This window comes from Aedes albopictus, chromosome 3, assembly GCF_035046485.1.
Source record: "Aedes albopictus strain Foshan chromosome 3, AalbF5, whole genome shotgun sequence".
In the NCBI taxonomy this organism is placed as follows: Eukaryota; Metazoa; Arthropoda; class Insecta; order Diptera; family Culicidae; genus Aedes; species Aedes albopictus.
The window spans coordinates 83701135-83720327 of NC_085138.1; the positions used below are offsets into that span (position 1 = coordinate 83701135).

At 45.0% G+C, this 19193-nt stretch overlaps 1 protein-coding gene across 4 annotated transcripts in view; it reads left to right on the forward strand.

Annotated features, from left to right (window-relative positions):
• The first annotated feature begins 4532 nt into the window (after positions 1-4532).
• LOC115269552 (polyubiquitin-C) overlaps positions 4533-19193 on the forward strand; it is a 54360-nt gene continuing 39699 nt past the window's right edge. For 2 of the 4 annotated variants that reach the window (XM_062859454.1, XM_062859457.1), the window contains exons 1-2: positions 4548-4768; positions 5383-7493. In XM_062859454.1, coding sequence (XP_062715438.1) covers positions 5394-7493 — 2100 coding nt within the window. In that variant the 5' untranslated portion in view covers positions 4548-4768; positions 5383-5393. The other 2 variants (XM_062859455.1, XM_062859456.1) reach the window with 2 other exon arrangements.

Sequence of the window (19193 nt, forward strand, 5' to 3'; positions counted from 1 at the left end):
TCCCATAAAGATAGCTGATTTAGCTGTATGTATGTGTCGGCGAAACGCCGATTCTACGTGCCATCTCCTCTGTAGTTTCGAGCCGATATCGGCGACAGCCGTTGAAATGGCGCTCCCTGCCGTCATCATATCTACACATTCTCTGGACAAGATTGTGCGGATTCGTGTATCGACCACATGTGACCCGCATTGGTTACGCACTGTGCGAAACCGCCGGCACACGAACAAAACGTGTTCCACGGTGTCTTCAACGCCCCCAAGTGTTTGACGGAGCGCTTCGAGGTAATAGTGCAATCTAAAACTTCTTTATCGATGCGTGTATTTCTTATGGGGCTGGTGGGTCGTGACCCATAGTTTGAGAAAGGCGGACTTGCCCTATTAACTGCCTGCTGCTCTGACTTTCGGTAGTTCACAACAACCACCTCAGTTTCGTGGTGAGCCAATTCCATTTTCCTGGACCTCATCAACTGCTCCACAACCACGATCTATTGGAACCTTTCCGAATAGCTTCGATCAATTCAGCGTAGACCACTGGAGTAATATCGTCAGCGAAGCCGACGATGACCACGTCCACTGGGAACTTCAACCTCAACACCTTACATGACATTCCATTACACCGGACCCAGAATGGAACTTTGCCGAACTCCTGAGGTTATGTGAAAGCACTTCCGACCTACCTTTGTGTCGTATACTAGGTAGTACTCGATTCTGGAAATAACGTCCGAGAAGCTTATACAAGTAATCGGGGGTTTAGAAGGCTCCGTGTCCCTTTTTGGCTGATTCAGATTTGGTCGATTTGGTTTTCAGTATGTATGTCTATCGCGAGAAACCTACGTGACTTTATGCACTGGTCGATGGGGAAAGAGCGAACCTAGTCGTTGTTACCACAAAACTCTGCACAAAAACTCACCGTTTTCGTTCGTTTCTCCAAAACTACGACGTCCCATGACAAGTACATAGCCCCTGTTGTCGGAGTCAATCTAAGCTAGTTCATCCTAGGTCAATATCATCTGTTAAAATTTTGCCAGATTTTCATTTTTCAAAGTTTCGTGGGAGTTTTAGAATGGTATCGGAAGGGTTTCATGGGGCTTCCAAGGGGGTTTCAGAGAAGTTTCGAGACGTATCAAGGCGTTTAGTAATATCTTCTGGGAGTCTCAAAGAGTGTAAGGTGCTTTCAATGGATTTTCAGGGAATTTTAAGGCGTTACAGGGAGGAAGGGAGATTCCGAGTGATTTCCGAGAGTTAGAGGGGGAGTTAGGAGGCTTTCAAATGAGTTTCAGAGGGATTTCGAAACGTTTCAGGGGGTTTAGGAGGTTTTCAGAGGGGCTTGCTGGAGTTTCGGCGAATTTTAAGGGACTCACAAGAAAACTATTGGGAGTATGCAATGGGTTTGTAGGCGTTTCAGGGGGTTTTGAAGTGGTTTCAGGGGGTTGCAAAATGCTTTCAAGGAGGTTTCATGGATGATTTAGGTTGGTTTCAAGGCGTTTTAGAGATTTTTAGGGAGTTTGAGGCGCTTCGGAGCGGTTTCTGATGGCTTCAGGAGGATTTTAAGAGAGCATCAGGGAGTTTCAGAAGGATTTCGAAGCGTTTCAGAGGATTGCAGAAAGGCATTGGAGCCTACGTTATTTAAGCCTTAGGGGCTGTCCATGAACTACGTGCTCATTTTTCCTGTATTTTCTACACACGCTCTCGCGTGGTCTTTGGTTCATACAACAAGAAATTAAATTTGTACATGGTCTTAGCCCGCATCGAGATTGAAATTTAAGTGTAAAAATTTACTTTTTCGCATGTTTTCCATAAGAGCCTTATTTTTTCCTGAACTTATAGCATGGGTCACGTAGTCCAAGGTAGTCTTGGATGTGTCGAAAACCTTGTCGAAGACAGTAAAGTGATCCGACCCTTGTGACAAAAGATATAAAGAACCAATATGGTTATCAATCTGCTCCCAAATGTTTCAACGGCTATCATAAAACCATGAGGATAGAGAAAGAAGTTTGATAAGAATTTTGCAGACATCTCACTAAAAGTCATCTCTCCCTTGGCTCCATATTCAATCATTTGAGAATTCTTCATGAAAAGTCCAAGAAATCCCTTCAAAAATGTATCCTATTTTTAATGGTTATCAATGAGATTCATATCAATTTCTGCAGGAATTTGAGAACATGTTTCAAAATAATTCTTGCAGATATTCATCCAAATTTAGTTCTTTTTAATTATGAAGGAATGTATGGCGATGGCACAAATGTCCCAAATGGAGGATAACGTGCCTGTGGAGCCGGCCTTCTGATACCTGATATATCAATTATTAGGTCAACATATGTTCTATTGCATATTTCATTGGAAGTTCGTTCCTAACGAAATCGAGAGTGGTAAACCTCCTGGTATGTCCCCATCGTACCAATCTGTCCAACAAGGCTGCACGAGACCAAATTGGCGTCGATTGCTTCTTGTTTGTCTACTACCTAGTGTCGCCGATTGTTTTTAGACAAAGCCAAACAAACATTGACCGCCAATCAACGGTTGCGCTTTACGTAATGTAATCCGCTTTTAGACTTTTGAATCTCGCGCCAACTGGTGTTGTCGAAGCCGTCGTCGTCGTTGGCCATCGTACCTGCCGGGTTCATCCGGACAGTTGTACTAGGAGTGAATGATCGGGATTCATCGTATGGCGGGAATCGTTGATTTCAGTAGCGATTCGCCGAGTTTGACAACGGAAATTAAAAGTTTCGAACGAATTGAACCGGAGCCAATTGTTGAGGGATGAATTTCTTTCGAGCGATCGCCGATCACGAAGATTAAGGGATGCGTACTATAAAAGCACTATACCGGGGGGTTTGAATGGCAATCCAAGTTTTCTAACCAGATCAACAGTGATAAGAACTAAGTAGCTCCTCTTGGGTAGCTAGTAGTTCTTGAGGAAAAGTTTAAAAAGTTTAGAACCTTTTTCTAGTTCTCTCGTTCTCACAGTAACAGGTAAGAATTCATTCGAGGGGGTGGAACAGTGTTGGTGAAACTGTTGATAGTGCAATTCACAAAGACTGGTGAATTGGAAACCATCGTAGTCTGGGTTCACCTATACTTAGGAAATTATCATCTGGCATCGAAACGGATTTGTTTGTTCAAAACAAACTATCAATAATAACTCAGGATGGAACAAAATATGCAAACAAGGAAGAAACAAGTCCATTAATAGCCTTATCGATTACGGTGCCAAGTCCTGTTGGCACTCGGGATCGACTAAATGACATAACTATTGAACAACATGCCAAGTTTCATAATCATGAATCACCTGAGCTGGTCGTAATGGTCGACTGATGGATGCCACACGATGGTGACCTTTTTATTTCAGGAATCAGTATGCAGATCTTCGTGAAGACTTTGACCGGAAAGACCATTACCCTGGATGTCGAAGCTGTTGACACCATCCAGAACATCAAGGGCAAAATCGAGGATAAGGAAGGTATCCCACCAGACCAGCAGCGCCTGATCTTCGCTGGCAAGCAGCTGGAAGATGGCCGTGCCCTGTCCGACTACAATGTCCAGAAGGGATCTACCCTGCACTTGGTGCTACGCCTCCGAGGTGGTATGCAGATCTTCGTCAAGATGTTAACTGGCAGGTGCATGGCCATCGATACCGAACCAGAGGACACAGTCGACACACTGAGGGTTAAGATCTCGGAGAAACTGGAAGAAATGCCACCAAACCAGCTACGTCTGATCTTCGCCGGCAAGCAATTGGAGGATGGACGCACCTTGCAGGAATACAGCATCATCAAGGGTTCGACAGTCCATCTGGTTCTGAGGTTAAAGGGCGGTCAATGACGAACTATGCGAAGAACCCCGACTGGAAACTGGAACTACATGGAACTGCCTCCAAGACTTGTACGCGAAGCAAAGTGAATCTTTGCGAAGAAACTACCAAATGAAACAATTTATAATTTAGGAAATTAGCTAGCTAAACTCTGTGCATACATTAAATAAAATCGAACCACTCGAAGTGATATCTTTACATGTAGCTCGCCTGTGCATTGAATCCAATTATAGTTTGCCTTGGCACCAGCTGAGCCAGACAAGAAAGAAAGTGCTTCCCTGAAGTATATTGATTTTAGAAGGCCTGACGTCAGCAGATGGCTGCACTAATACAACAAGTGATGCAATTAGAATGATTCAAATGAAATTCCCAAATTACTGGTTTTCTTATAGAATTCAGTTATCATATTACATTGAAAGTCTAAATTTGTTACCTAAACTATTGGTAAATTCAGCAAACTCTTTCTCATCTTTCATGAAAGGCATTCGCATATCTTCCGACAGCATATATGCGACGGTAGGTACATTGACGTCTTTGCCAAAAGTTAAACCACATCGTTCAAGGTAGAAAAATACAGAATGAACCAACAAATACAAGCACCATTCAGTTCGACAAACAGAAGAGGGTAGTGAATCGATACGGTCAACCGCATAGATATACCTAGATGTGTATTGCTACAATTTTCTAGAAACACAACTACCACGGCAGTAGTTGGCTATAAAGTCTCCATGCAAAAGCGAACCCAGCTCAATCGAATACGTTTCCTAGTGGAGTGAACACACCAAAACGGTCCAAGTAGGCAGTGCACCAGTGCAAGTGAAGTGAAAAAGACAAGAGTAATCCAATTAGCCAAGCGGAGAAAATTCCAGAGTGAACGAACATTTGAAAAAAGGACTTTGCTCGAAGCGAGTTTAAATTTGTGAAAGTGCATTTCGGTGAAGGAATCTTCTTGAAAAGGTAAGGGGGTGATTGGATCGATTAGAATAGATGTGAATAAGTGAAAACTAGTTTGTGGGTGATTTCTTTGTCTTTGAATGAGCAAATATATTTTTCAAGATGGCGACTGTAATTGATGAAAAATTTGCAGCGAAGTTTCATCATCATTGATAAAACCAAGATGTGATTCACAACGATAATAATATTTTATTGAATCATCGACGTTAGTCGAAAGAATAATCTGGAATATAAGAAGCCCTCCATTATTAATTTGAACGCTTAAGTGATGGGTTCTTATAACTTATTAAGGTAATACTGACGTTCATAACGAAGGGCCTTGAGGGTATATTTAAAACTTAGATACGCAATTTCCCAAGTCTCAACTACGTAGTTAAAAGTGAAAAACAACCTGATTTTCCAATTAAAAGTAGGGCGTTGTTGTGACGTCATCACCTGCACGTAGATTTTTCACATCGTCTGCGACTGCGAATGCGAACGCAAGACAAAGCAAAATAAAATCGAAACCTGTCTTGTCGTGCTCAAACCACAAAGCAATGAATCAACATAAAGTGAGTTTGTATTTCGCAATCATTACTAACGTACTTGTTTCCTTGTTTCTATTTCTGGTTCAACAGAGATTTCAACCATGCAGATTTTCGTCAAAACCCTAACCGGTAAGACCATCACCTTGGAGGTCGAACCCTCGGATACCATCGAGAATGTGAAGGCCAAGATCCAGGATAAGGAGGGCATCCCTCCGGATCAGCAGCGTTTGATCTTTGCCGGCAAGCAGCTGGAGGATGGACGTACCCTGTCGGACTACAACATCCAGAAGGAGAGTACCCTCCATTTGGTTCTGCGTCTGCGTGGTGGTATGCAGATCTTCGTCAAGACCTTGACTGGAAAGACCATCACTTTGGAGGTTGAGCCCTCGGATACCATTGAAAACGTCAAGGCCAAGATTCAGGATAAGGAAGGTATCCCTCCAGATCAGCAGCGTTTGATCTTCGCTGGCAAGCAGCTGGAGGATGGACGTACCCTGTCGGACTATAACATCCAGAAGGAGAGCACTCTTCATCTGGTCCTTCGTCTGCGTGGAGGTATGCAGATTTTCGTCAAGACTCTTACTGGCAAGACCATCACCTTGGAGGTCGAACCCTCGGATACCATTGAAAACGTCAAGGCCAAGATCCAGGATAAGGAAGGTATCCCTCCAGACCAGCAGCGTTTGATCTTCGCCGGTAAGCAGCTGGAAGATGGCCGCACCCTGTCAGACTACAATATCCAGAAGGAGAGCACTCTTCATCTGGTCCTGCGTCTCCGTGGAGGTATGCAAATCTTCGTCAAGACCCTGACTGGAAAGACCATCACTTTGGAGGTCGAACCCTCGGATACCATTGAAAACGTCAAGGCCAAGATCCAGGATAAGGAAGGTATCCCTCCAGACCAGCAGCGTTTGATCTTCGCCGGTAAGCAGCTGGAAGATGGCCGCACCCTGTCGGACTACAATATCCAGAAGGAGAGCACTCTTCATCTGGTCCTGCGTCTCCGTGGAGGAATGCAGATTTTCGTCAAGACCCTTACTGGCAAGACTATCACCTTGGAGGTCGAACCCTCGGATACCATCGAAAACGTGAAGGCTAAGATCCAGGATAAGGAAGGCATCCCTCCAGATCAGCAGCGTTTGATCTTCGCTGGCAAGCAGTTGGAAGATGGCCGCACCCTGTCGGACTACAACATCCAGAAGGAGAGCACTCTTCATCTGGTCCTTCGTCTGCGTGGAGGTATGCAGATCTTCGTCAAAACCCTGACTGGTAAGACCATCACCTTGGAGGTTGAGCCCTCGGATACTATTGAAAACGTAAAGGCTAAGATCCAGGATAAGGAAGGTATCCCTCCAGATCAGCAGCGTTTGATCTTCGCCGGCAAGCAGCTTGAAGATGGCCGCACCTTGTCGGACTACAACATTCAGAAGGAGAGCACTCTTCATCTGGTCCTTCGTCTGCGTGGAGGTATGCAGATTTTCGTCAAGACTCTTACTGGCAAGACCATCACCTTGGAGGTCGAGCCCTCTGATACCATTGAAAACGTGAAGACCAAGATTCAGGATAAGGAAGGAATCCCTCCAGATCAGCAGCGTTTGATCTTCGCCGGCAAGCAGTTGGAAGATGGTCGCACCCTGTCGGACTACAACATCCAGAAGGAGAGCACCCTTCATCTGGTTCTGCGTCTGCGTGGAGGAATGCAAATCTTCGTCAAAACCCTGACTGGTAAGACCATCACCTTGGAGGTCGAGCCCTCGGATACCATCGAAAACGTGAAGGCTAAGATTCAGGATAAGGAAGGTATCCCTCCAGATCAGCAACGTTTGATCTTCGCTGGCAAGCAGTTGGAAGATGGTCGCACCCTATCGGACTACAATATTCAGAAAGAGAGCACTCTTCATCTGGTCCTCCGTCTGCGTGGAGGTATGCAGATCTTCGTTAAGACCCTGACCGGAAAGACCATCACCTTGGAAGTCGAGCCCTCGGATACTATTGAAAACGTCAAGGCTAAGATCCAGGATAAGGAAGGTATCCCTCCAGATCAACAGCGTTTGATCTTCGCTGGCAAGCAGTTGGAAGATGGCCGCACACTCTCTGACTACAACATCCAGAAGGAAAGCACCCTTCATCTGGTTCTGCGTCTCCGTGGAGGTATGCAGATCTTCGTCAAGACCCTGACTGGAAAGACCATCACCTTGGAAGTCGAGCCTTCGGATACCATAGAAAACGTCAAGGCTAAGATCCAAGATAAGGAAGGAATCCCACCAGATCAGCAGCGTTTGATCTTCGCCGGCAAGCAGCTGGAAGATGGCCGCACCTTGTCGGACTACAATATCCAGAAGGAGAGTACTCTCCACCTGGTCCTTCGTCTGCGTGGAGGTATGCAGATCTTCGTCAAGACCTTGACCGGTAAGACCATCACCTTGGAGGTCGAACCCTCGGATACCATTGAAAACGTTAAGGCCAAGATCCAAGATAAGGAAGGTATCCCTCCAGATCAGCAGCGTTTGATCTTCGCTGGCAAGCAGTTGGAAGATGGCCGCACCCTGTCGGACTATAACATCCAGAAGGAGAGCACTCTTCATCTGGTCCTCCGTCTGCGTGGAGGTATGCAAATCTTCGTCAAGACCTTGACCGGTAAGACCATCACCTTGGAGGTCGAACCCTCGGATACCATTGAAAACGTTAAGGCCAAAATCCAAGATAAGGAAGGTATTCCTCCAGATCAGCAACGTTTGATCTTCGCCGGCAAGCAGCTGGAAGATGGCCGTACGCTCTCTGACTACAATATTCAGAAGGAAAGCACACTGCATTTGGTCCTGCGACTGAGAGGCGGACAGTAAAAATGATATTGATCAATAAATAGAAATTCCGTTAACTAATTTTGAATAGTATGATTTATTTTATATCCGAAATTATGGTTTATGATATTTTATTCTAATTGATGAAAATCTTAAAAAGGAATAACTAAAATTTAATGACAGTACTAAAATGTGGGGATGGACTGTATGAAGTGACGGCATCGTGTCCTGAGGTCGATGAAGAGGACGATAGAGAGGTCGTTAGTTTGACGAACATCAGCGTAGGTAGCAAGAGAAAATGGATCAAGAGGCCGGGGTGGATTTTGGTCCCGGTAAGGCCTGTAGATTGCCTTCGATCCCAAATGAAGGTCCTAGCAACGTTGTAGTTCACAGAGCGTCCTACACAATCACGCAATTCGGTCGCCAGAAATCAATATTTCCAGCTCGGAAGAATACTGTTGCGGCCGGAGTCTCAATCGACGGAGGTCTTCCGTGCTATGTACCGTCCATTGCTGATCCTATGGAATCCGTGTCGTGCCCACACAGGCTGGAGAGAAGTCAAGCATCACATCGTGGAAGCTCGTCGGGCATTTCTGCTATTCCCTCCGCATTTCTGATACCCTCCGTTGCTACCGATGAACGTTGATCGATACTTTGCATCGTATCTTTGGAAAACCAAAAGTGCTCATTTGTTTGGTGATCGCTAAGGCACTAATGTTAGATCTACCGAAGGATCCATCACCTAGTTCGGGATTTCCGACTGCCGAGCAACAATTATGTAACCACTTGGACATCGTTAATCAGCAGGACCACCTCCTAAATCCCGTGGAGGAGTTGATAGACAAGCTACCTGCCGGTTTCAAGTTGGACTGGGTACGCTTCAAAAATAATGAAGGTCAAGCGTCCATCCGCACTTTCGATGACTTAATGTAGCTGGTGAACGAAGCCGGTGAAGTGACCCTTCTAAATGCATCGTATGAGCCCTTGATGAAAACGAAACCAGAGAGGAAAACGTCTACGAAGCCAATAGGGCACTGCATTGTTTTGATTTTGTATGGGATTTTGACGTTTCTTGGCCTTGTTGTTTACAAAATTTCTGTAAGAGTGAAAGAGAAGGAGATAATTCCATGCAGTGCCCTATAGGGTATGTGCACATGAACAGTGAGACGGAACGTAATGTTACCTACCACTAATACAGAAGGTGCGAAATCAGTCGACGACAAGTTGTGCGCGACATGCTGGAAGGACTGGCATCGCGCGCGAAATTGTGAAGAATACAAAAGACGGGCACCGAATGACGGTCTTTGACTGATAAGATAGCGACAGCTGTGCGAGGTATGTCTGTACTGTACAACTATGGTACTATGCGATGTCGCAACAAGATGCTGTGTAACGTCTAGGGCTGTAATATCATACACCATACCCTACCACACCAGGCTGAGAAACCGGAGGAATTGAATTGATGATGGATCAGCGCATCAACAGACCCTCTGTAGTCTTCCTCGTCGTACCTCGTTAACGGATCAAAGGAAGTTGCAAGCTTTGCCTTTTTGAACGAGGGTTCCTCCAGCAGTATGGTGAAGAAGGTGGAACTTGAAGAAGCGGTTAGACTGCTGGATCTGGGGTGGACTTGAGGAGTTACCAGGACTGGAAAGGTATCGATGGGCGTACGCCTGACGGTTTCAGGGAAAGAATCTGTTGAAGAAGAAACGGAAACGGTCGTAGTAGCCTATGGCTATTTGATGTCATTTAGAAATAGAGAAAATATATCATTCGTGTTTGTTCGTTCATTCTAACCAGACGTGTTTTTAATCACTGCTAGTTCACTCTTCACAAGAGGTTATTCGGCCCAGAGTAACGGTTAGAGATGGCGAATTCGAATCCCGGAATCGAACGGCTGGTCGGCAGAGAAAATTGGACTACTTGGAAATTTGCCGTCCAAACCTATCTCGAAGTGGAGGACCTTTGGGAAGCCGTCGAGCCCAAGATGGAAGAAGATGGAACGTACGAGGCGGTGGACGCCACAAAGGACAAGAAGGCAAAAGGGAAGATTATCCTGTTCCTGGAACCGGCCAATTACTACCATGTACGGGACGCGAAGACAGCTCAGGAGGCCTGGATGAAGCTCAACGCGGCGTTCGAGGAAACTGGCCTGACGCGAGAAGTTGGATTGCTTTACAAGCTGATTCGGACCGATCTGGAATCCTGCGGAACCATGGAGGCTTACGCGAACAGGATGATTTCAACGTGCCATCAATTGAACGAGATTGGGTTTCCGATCCCGGAACGTTTCGTCGGAGTGCTCCTGCTGGCCGGGCTACCGGAGCGGTACCAGCCAATGGTCATGGCTTTGAAGAATTCGGGGACAGCCATAACGGGTGATTCCATCAAGACGATTTTGCTGCAGGAAGAACTGTTGCCAAGTGAAAAAACATCGTTCGTTGCTAAGGGTAAGTCCCAAACAAAATCAGAAGATTTCCATGGCAACGTGAAAAACCGAAAAAGTTCGGCGCAGTCCAAAGGCCCGCAGTGTAGGAAATGCAGCAAATTTGGCCACATAGCGAAGTTCTGTCCGGAAAAATCAGGGAGCAAGAAAGCTGATGCCTTTTGTACCGTGCTTTCGACGATTGACGGCCAGGAGGCAAACCAGTCCCAAGTAACAGAACTAGCTGAACAACAGTTTCTTCAGCTAAAGTTTGCTTAAGAGTGGTTTGTTCCACTCTTGTACAGCAAAAATGTTTGTTGGGGTGGTATCTGGATTCAGGTGCAACAAGGCACATGACGAGGGATCTACAGCTGCTGGAAGACGTGCGTGTAGCAAGCGGGGTCGTTGTTGCTGCCAACAAGGAATCGATGAAGATTGAAGCGTGTGGGACTGCCACTCTCTATCCGGCCTGCCAGGGTGGACTAAATGAAATTCCTGTCCAGGACGTGCAGTACATTCCGGATCTGTCGACAAACCTTCTGTCGGTGGTTCAGATTGTGAAGAAAGGCTTCAAGATCGTGTTCCAAGCGACCGGCTGCGAAATCTTCAACTCTGAAGGGAATCTGGTGGCAACCGGAATCATCGAGAACGAATTGTTCAAGCTAGCGCAGGTGAGGAAGCCAGTTCAAGCAATGTTGAGTTCCGCAAGTGCATCGCTTGAAACCTGGCACAAGCGGATGGGACATCTCAACTACATCAGCGTGAAGAAATTGGCCGGAGGTGTGGCGCGCGGCATGCAAATTTCGAGCGAGGGGCATAACGATTGCACGGTGTGTCCTATGGGGAAGCAGACCCGGATACCGTTCAGCAAGAGCGGTTCAAGAGCTGAAGAGTTGCTGGAAGTGATCCACTCGGACGTAGCGGGACCAATGGAGGTACCGTCACCATCTGGCAGCCGTTACTACGTGACGTTCATTGACGATCGTTCGCGTAGGATGTTCGTATACTTCCTGAAGACCAAATCTGGAGAAGAGATCCTCGGCCGATTCAAGGAATTCCAGGCGCAGGCGGAACGCCAGTGCGGACGAAAAATCAAGATCCTGAGGACAGATAATGGTAAGGAGTATATTAATGATGGATTTCAAAGTTTCTTGAGTCAGATGGGAATACGGCACCAAACCACCAACGATTACACGCCCGAGCAGAACGGGCTGGCAGAGCGTGCCAACAGGACGATTACGGAGCGTGCGCGTTGCATGCTGTTCGAAGCAGACCTTCCGAAATCCTTCTGGGCAGAAGCAACGGCAGTGGCGGTTTACCTTGTGAATCGGTCTCCCACTCGCGGTCACGGATTGACTCCTGAAGAGGTCTGGAGCGGTAAGAAACCCGATATTTCCCACGTCAGGGTGTTTGGAACGAAGGCCATGGTGCAAGTGCCCAAGCAGAAGCGACGAAAGTGGGACCCAAAATCGAGACCATGCGTATTGACCGGATTTGAGGAGGAGACGAAGGGCTACCGCTTGTACGATCCCAGTACGAAGTGCTTCCTGAAGAGTAGAGAGGTGACTTTCATCGATGAGGGCACTGGCGGGTGTGCTCTACCGGCTAGGCAGCATCGCACGGTGGTGCCGGTGGACTTCGGAAGCGCTCCAGTTCAAGCTGCAAACGTTCCTATCATCCAAGGCATTGATGAAGCAGCGTACGAAACTGATGATGAAATAACGGAAGATGAAGACATCAACGATACCTCTACCGATACAATAGTTGACGTGACTGTGCTCCCTCTGCGAAAATCTTCAAATCCACCTGCTCAGTCACAGGTGTTGAGGCGCAGCGGACGGGAGCACGTACTACCAGGCAAGTACAAAGATTTTCATATGCAAGGCAAACGATTTCCCGTAGAAAATATTACTCAGGTAAGGTCGGACGATTCCAGCGATTTCGAGGGTTTTGACGAGATGGACAACAGACCCGATCCCAACCAATGTTTGGCTACGAATTCGGACCGAAGGACGACCACGATCGGAGGGAATACCGAACCGCAGAACTACCGGGAGGCGATGGCGTCGCCGCACGCAGAGAGCTGGAAAAAGGCGATGGCGGAGGAATTGGAGTCGATTCATGCCAACAATACCTGGACGTTGGCTGATCTCCCTCCAGGACGGAAAGCGGTAGGATGCAAATGGGTGTTCAAAATGAAACGTGACATCAACGGAGAAATTGTGCGGTTCAAGGCTCGATTGGTGGCACAAGGCTTTAGTCAGCAATACGGGTCGGACTACGATGAAGTATTTGCTCCGGTGGTACAGCAAACCACCTTCCGAGCGTTGATGGCAGTTGCGGCGAAAAATAACATGACTGTGAAGCAGTACGATGTCAAGACCGCATTCCTGAATGGCGATCTTGAGGAGGAGATATACATGCGGCAGCCATGTGGATTCGTACAAAGAGGAAGCGAAGGCAAAGTGTGCCGACTGAATCGAAGCTTGTACGGTCTGAAGCAGGCAGCAAGAGCGTGGAACCAGAAGCTACATGAAGAACTGGTACGACAGCGATTCCAACGATGTGATTCCGATCCGTGCCTGTATCGGAAACAGGTGAAAGGACGATGGTGATGATTGAAACGCTCGCGAGGAAACTGAGGAAGTCGTTCGAGATCAGCGAACTGGGTGATATTCGTTATTACCTGGGTATGGAGGTAGAGAAAGATCAGCATGGCGATTATTTCCTGAGTCAACGGAAGTACATCCGAGAGGTGGTGGAATCAAGCGGTTTAGAGGAAGCCAAGGCGTCTAAAATACCGTTGGACCCTGGATACATCAAGAGCGACAGTGAGGGGACACCGTTAGAGACCAACACTGATTACCAGAAGCTGATCGGGAAAGTGCTGTACATAGCTGTCAACACTCGACCCGACATTTCGACTGCAGTATCCATCTTGAGCAGGAAGACGAATCAACCCACGCAAGAGGACTGGACCGAGCTGAAACGTGTGGTACGGTACCTGAAGGGGACCGCCGATTACCGATTACGACTGAGCAGAAGAGGTGAGACCGGTACTATCACCGGATATTCCGACGCTGACTGGGCGGAGAATCGCGACGACAGGAAGTCCCATAGCGGTTTTACGTTCAAAATCAACGGAGGAACGGTAAGCTGGGCTTGCCGTAAACAAACGTGTGTGGCATTATCAACAGCGGAAGCTGAATTCATCGCGCTTGCGGAGGCGGCTCAAGAAGCTCTTTGGTTGAAGCTACTGCTGCAGGAGCTGAACGATGAGCAGCGGGTAGTTATCCACGAAGACAACCAAAGTTGCCTGAAGATCATGGAGAGGGAGAAACTGACAAGGAAAATGAAGCATATCGCAACGAAATTTCATTTCACCAAGGACCTCGTCGAGAAGCAAGACATTGAGTGCGTGTACTGTCCATCCGAGGACATGGTGGCAGACTTACTAACGAAGCCGTTGGCGCGCACAAGACTGGAGAAGTTGGCCAAGCTGATTGGACTGACTGTTGCCGTTTAGGAGGAGTGTTGAAGAAGAAACGGAAACGGTCGTAGTAGCCTATGGCTATTTGATGTCATTTAGAAATAGAGAAAATATATCATTCGTGTTTGTTCGTTCATTCTAACCAGACGTGTTTTTAATCACTGCTAGTTCACTCTTCACAAGAGAATCACCCACGCGATATTTGCTGAAAGATGTGCACACCGCAGAACGATTGAATTTGCCCAAATAGAGCGTGAGCTTCACCGACATGATTGCGCAGTTCGAACATCTCCAAGGATTGTTTGGCGAGGATTTAGTGAACTCTGAACCTACTCTCTTGATTGGCTCGACTTGATGGCTCCGATAGAATCGCGAAGGCAGCTGGACCATCTTTGTGGCCGGGTCAACCTCAGATGAAGTCGACGGTGGCCGAGGATGACGTGACCTGAATTTCGAAGTGAAAGATTCTTCTGAGGACGGTAGCTTGGGTGGGTATACCGGTTTATTTTGAACAGCAGGCTTAGGCGTGCTGGTATATCAATCGAAGTTTTGAGAATAGCTGACGATACGAAATCGTCTGTGTCAGCCGTACTGGTGAATATAGAGCAGATGGAATTAGGGAAAGTGAAACATTTGCGGCGGTGGAATGCACTGGCCGACGCGTTCCCGGGCGAAGTGAAGAGCAACAGTGGGCGTGTATTGAAAGGTCAAACCATTTTAACCAAACTTCGCCATTTTTGGAATATGATGACGTCAAAAAATGGAAGGTAGAACAGATCCTCTGTCTCTGTGGTATTTGCCGCGGCTCGATTCCCGGTCATACTGCCAAGGAATCACATCATAACAACGAAGATATTGGAGGATTTCCACATCAGGTACGCATATCGCTCAAAGGAAACGGTGGTGAACGAAGTGTGTCAAGGAAAACTTTATTTCTAAGCTACAGACAGCAGTTAACAAGGTCATCAGTAACTGTTTGATGGGCCGCCTACGTAAAACCAAACTAATTGTTCCTTAGATGGCCTCCCTGCCTATTCATCGGATGAAACCCTTCGTTCAAGTTTTCAGTAACGTAGGACCTGGCAATTTCGGGTCAATCAATGTTACCGTGGCGCAAGGAAAAATAGGGTGGGGCGGGGCAAGATGGGTCGCGGGGCAAGATGGGTCAGTGCCATTTTCGGGCGCATTACTCATGTTTTGATTATGTCAATAATTTTGTTAGATGACCAGCATGAATATACAAAAGTTTGGGGCATTGATTGAAAAATTATTCATTCTCATTGGAAATTAAAAATAAAACGGTTTTTAGCCATTTTTCTTATGCGATACATTCCATATAATCTCCATATAAACGGCCGCGGGGCAAGATGGGTCACCTACATTTTTGAACGTATTTTTGGAGCATTCAAAAGTTATTAATTTTTTATTACAAGACTATCTCATAAATGACTTCAATCAAGGGGAATGAACGCTCAAAATTATAACATAAAATTATGATATTTTTTTAGTGAAAACATCGATTTTCAAGTCGCCTTAGGATCACTCAAATCGTAAAGTTTTTTATATTCCAAATAAATTTATAAAATGTTTACTAGTAGCTCTTGTTTACTCAGTATGGATTTGGAGCATATATTAATGCGGAACAAATCTTATATTTTGACGTTTTTCGTTGAGAAAATGTGATATACTTAAAAGGTGACCCATCTTGCCCCGCACTTTTTTCACGGCGCAAAATCGATCACTTTTTAAAACTGCTTATTTAACATCATATTTTGTATTCATTAAACTTTTTATCGTCTTTTAGCATAGCTAACTAGTGTATTAAAGAGTAGCGGACGAATACAAACCAATACGATTTGTATTTACAAAGTTATGGTGATTCATCCTTAGGTGACCCATCTTGCCCCGCCCCACCCTACTAATTTGCACTTTTCACGTGCCTGGTCGTGTGCGCTATCTACTAACTACTATAACTATGAAATGGCTTACAGCCTGTGCACCGATTCCTGTAAACAGGCCATAAGGCGGTTCATCAATTGACGCGAGTACCCAGACCCAGTTGAAATATTTCCGGACAATGGTATGAATTTTCAGGGGGCCAGCCGAGAATTACGAGAAGAGAATTGATCGAGATAGCTCAAACTTTCATTGGTACGAATACGAAGTGGACCTCTATGCACCATCTTCACATGGGTGGAGTATTGGAGCGGATTGTATGTTCCGTTAAGGAAATGCTGACGACTTTGAGTGACAGACCGTCGAGACCTTGGCGGAAGCAGCATTTGGAAGACGGAGCAGGTACTACAAGGGTCCGTGGCGTAGTTGAGGGAGTTTTCACAGGTTTCCATGGACGTATACTTACGTCAAGCGATAGTCAGGACGATAGGCGTAAGCTTCAGCGGTTTTGGAAGTAGATAATAAACCTAGAAACATTTTCGGTGGGCAGTATGAAAATGGTTTATGGGCTGAGGAGTGTTGAAATAGACGGTAATGGACTGTATAGGTAATAGTGAATCTCCCTAGCTGACGGGATATACAGACTCGAAGAATGTGACAAAACTATATTTTTTCTTCACCTGGGATCCGTGACCAGAACCCGTTTGATCTTCGTGTGTTGGGTAGTCAGAGTCAGTCACCAAGGGGACAAATTATCCTCTAGCGGATTACCGGAATAACCCTAAATCGCTTCAGAGAAGTTTTTTCTACCAACACCCATCGAATACGCGAAAGCTATCTCAATTTCCTTCACTTTTTTGTAAAAGAACTTTTTACCACAATAGTCTGATTTGGCGAACTAAGAACGAAAAGGCTGGTGTAACTATCAATTCCGCGTGTGATCTTGAAGAAGAAAAGTGTAGTTCTCCTTGTGAGGGTGCGGAGAATAGAACATAGGAAGTTTCTCCAGCGAAAAATAAACGTGGTTTTCGTATAGGAAGGGTTCCTTTTCCGGGATAAAATATGCCGTGAATAAGCTGTGATTATCCGTTTGGCTGGCGTTGTAGCTCGATGACCTTTTGGTTTATTGAGCTCTAGAAAGTTATACAATTTTCGTGGAAACAATGTTTGAAAGACCTTTGGAGATAAAAGTGTTATTTATTTACTTATTTAATAACTTTGACCGTTTGGAGTTGCGTCGACCATAGAAGCAGGAAAGGACAGCCGCAGAATTTCACACAGAAGACTAATTTGACGAGCTGGAACTAGGTGAGATCTTTCTGATTACACCAAAATATAGGTAGGGTGCGGGCATCGGTTTTGGCCAGTCTAAGGGAAATCATTTTTATAAAAATAACCTATGATCCTATGAAAACACTCAATGTGTCAAATGAAAGGTTTCAATCTATATTTTGAAGGAAAAATGCAGAAATCATGCCAATACTTGATTTTTGTATTAAAAGTGGCACTGGCCAAAATAGAAGCTTTGCCGCAGTTTTGGCCATATTGTCAGCTTTGGTTTCTATTTTGGCCAATCACGTGTATTTCTTATGGGAGTGGCCAAATTAGAAGCACCCTGGCCAAAATAGATATATGGGAGCTATTTTTTAAGAAAAAATATTTTTTTCTTCCAGTTTTTAATCAAAATGTATGGTTTTCACAGCTGTAATCATCATATTATTAGAATCTACTAGTAAAAAAAAAATTATATCGATTTATATCGTAGCAGGCTGAATACCGCACTATGGCCAAAACTCCGGGCTGGCCAAAACTGAAGCTTCTACCCTAGCTGCTTCAGTTCTGGGCTCTTTCTAAGTTGTTGATTGGATTTAATAAGAATGCTTGCAAGGACTTGGCCAGGTGTGTTGAGGTGAGTGAGTCCATGACATTGTAGATAGTAGCGAAATCAGCAATGCCAATGGATATACAGGGTGTTAGGTTCCTGAGTGCAAACTTTTTAAAGGGTGGTAGAGGACCATAAATGGTGAAAAAAAATGTTCTACGCATATGGTCAAATATCAACCGTTACGTAGTTTTTGAACTTTCCATGTGTTTTACTCTTATTGCCTTAGCTGTCTATAACTTGAAATTGGTCAAACTTATCACAGTCTTTTAACCCTTATTCGAAAGATTATTGATTTTTCTATCACATGGCATCTTGGAATCGATTGGTTTAGTTAAATAACCAAGATTTCTAGTGCAAATAGCTCAAAATTAGTGTGTTCTAATTTGTATTTGTCAATTATCTTTGAAAAATGCGTAATAAATTAACATTTCTTCTTAGCAGTGTTGGTAAAAACTCTAATTCTCAAATCTCATGGTTGAGTTGATTCACGCGCGATTCTTGACTCGTCAAACTTATCGCCGAAAAAATCATGCATGAGTTGACTCATGATTTTACTCATTCCTTAATTTCTTGGTAATCTTATTATTTACAACGAAGTTTTTAGGATTGTATGACAGATCAAGATCAAACCTTGAATACAACAAAAATTGTCGTTTAAATTGATTTGGATTCGTTTTACAAGCAAATGAGATTTCGGCGCTTGACTCGTGAGAGCGAGATTTTGAATGAAAATCTCGCGCGTGAGAAAATGATTCAGAATCGCGCGCGAGTTCACTCACGCAGGAGCGGTTCATGAGTGAGCTTTGAGTGTGAGTTTAACAACACTGCTTCTTAGGCAAAGTTGTGGCCCCTGTTTCACTCTACAATTCGTTCTTTGACATCAAGCTTCTATCTCTTATCGTTTTCTTGCAATTTCGATTTAAACATCGCATTTCAGATCATAAATTTGCAACTGTCAAGGTAAGCACTTTTTTGGCACTGTGCCGCACATTTAAATCAAAATTGCAAGAAAACGATGAGAGCTAGAAGTTTGGAGTCAGAGAACGAATTGTAGAGTGGAACAGGGGCCACAACTTCGCCGAAGAAAGAATTTTAATTTATTACGCATTTTTAAAGATAATTGACAAAAACAAATTAAAACACACTACTTTTGAGCTATTTGTTCTAGAAAACTTATTTATTTAACTAAACCAATCGATTCGAAGAAGTCATTTGATAGGAAATTCAATAATCTTTCGAATAAGGGTAAAAAACTGCGATAAGTTTGACCATTTTAAAGTTATAGCCAGTTAAGGCAATAATAATCAAGAACATGGATAGTTCAATAACTACGTAACGGTTGAGATTTGACCATATGCGTAGAATAATTTTTTTCACCATTTATGGTCCTCTATCATCCTTTAA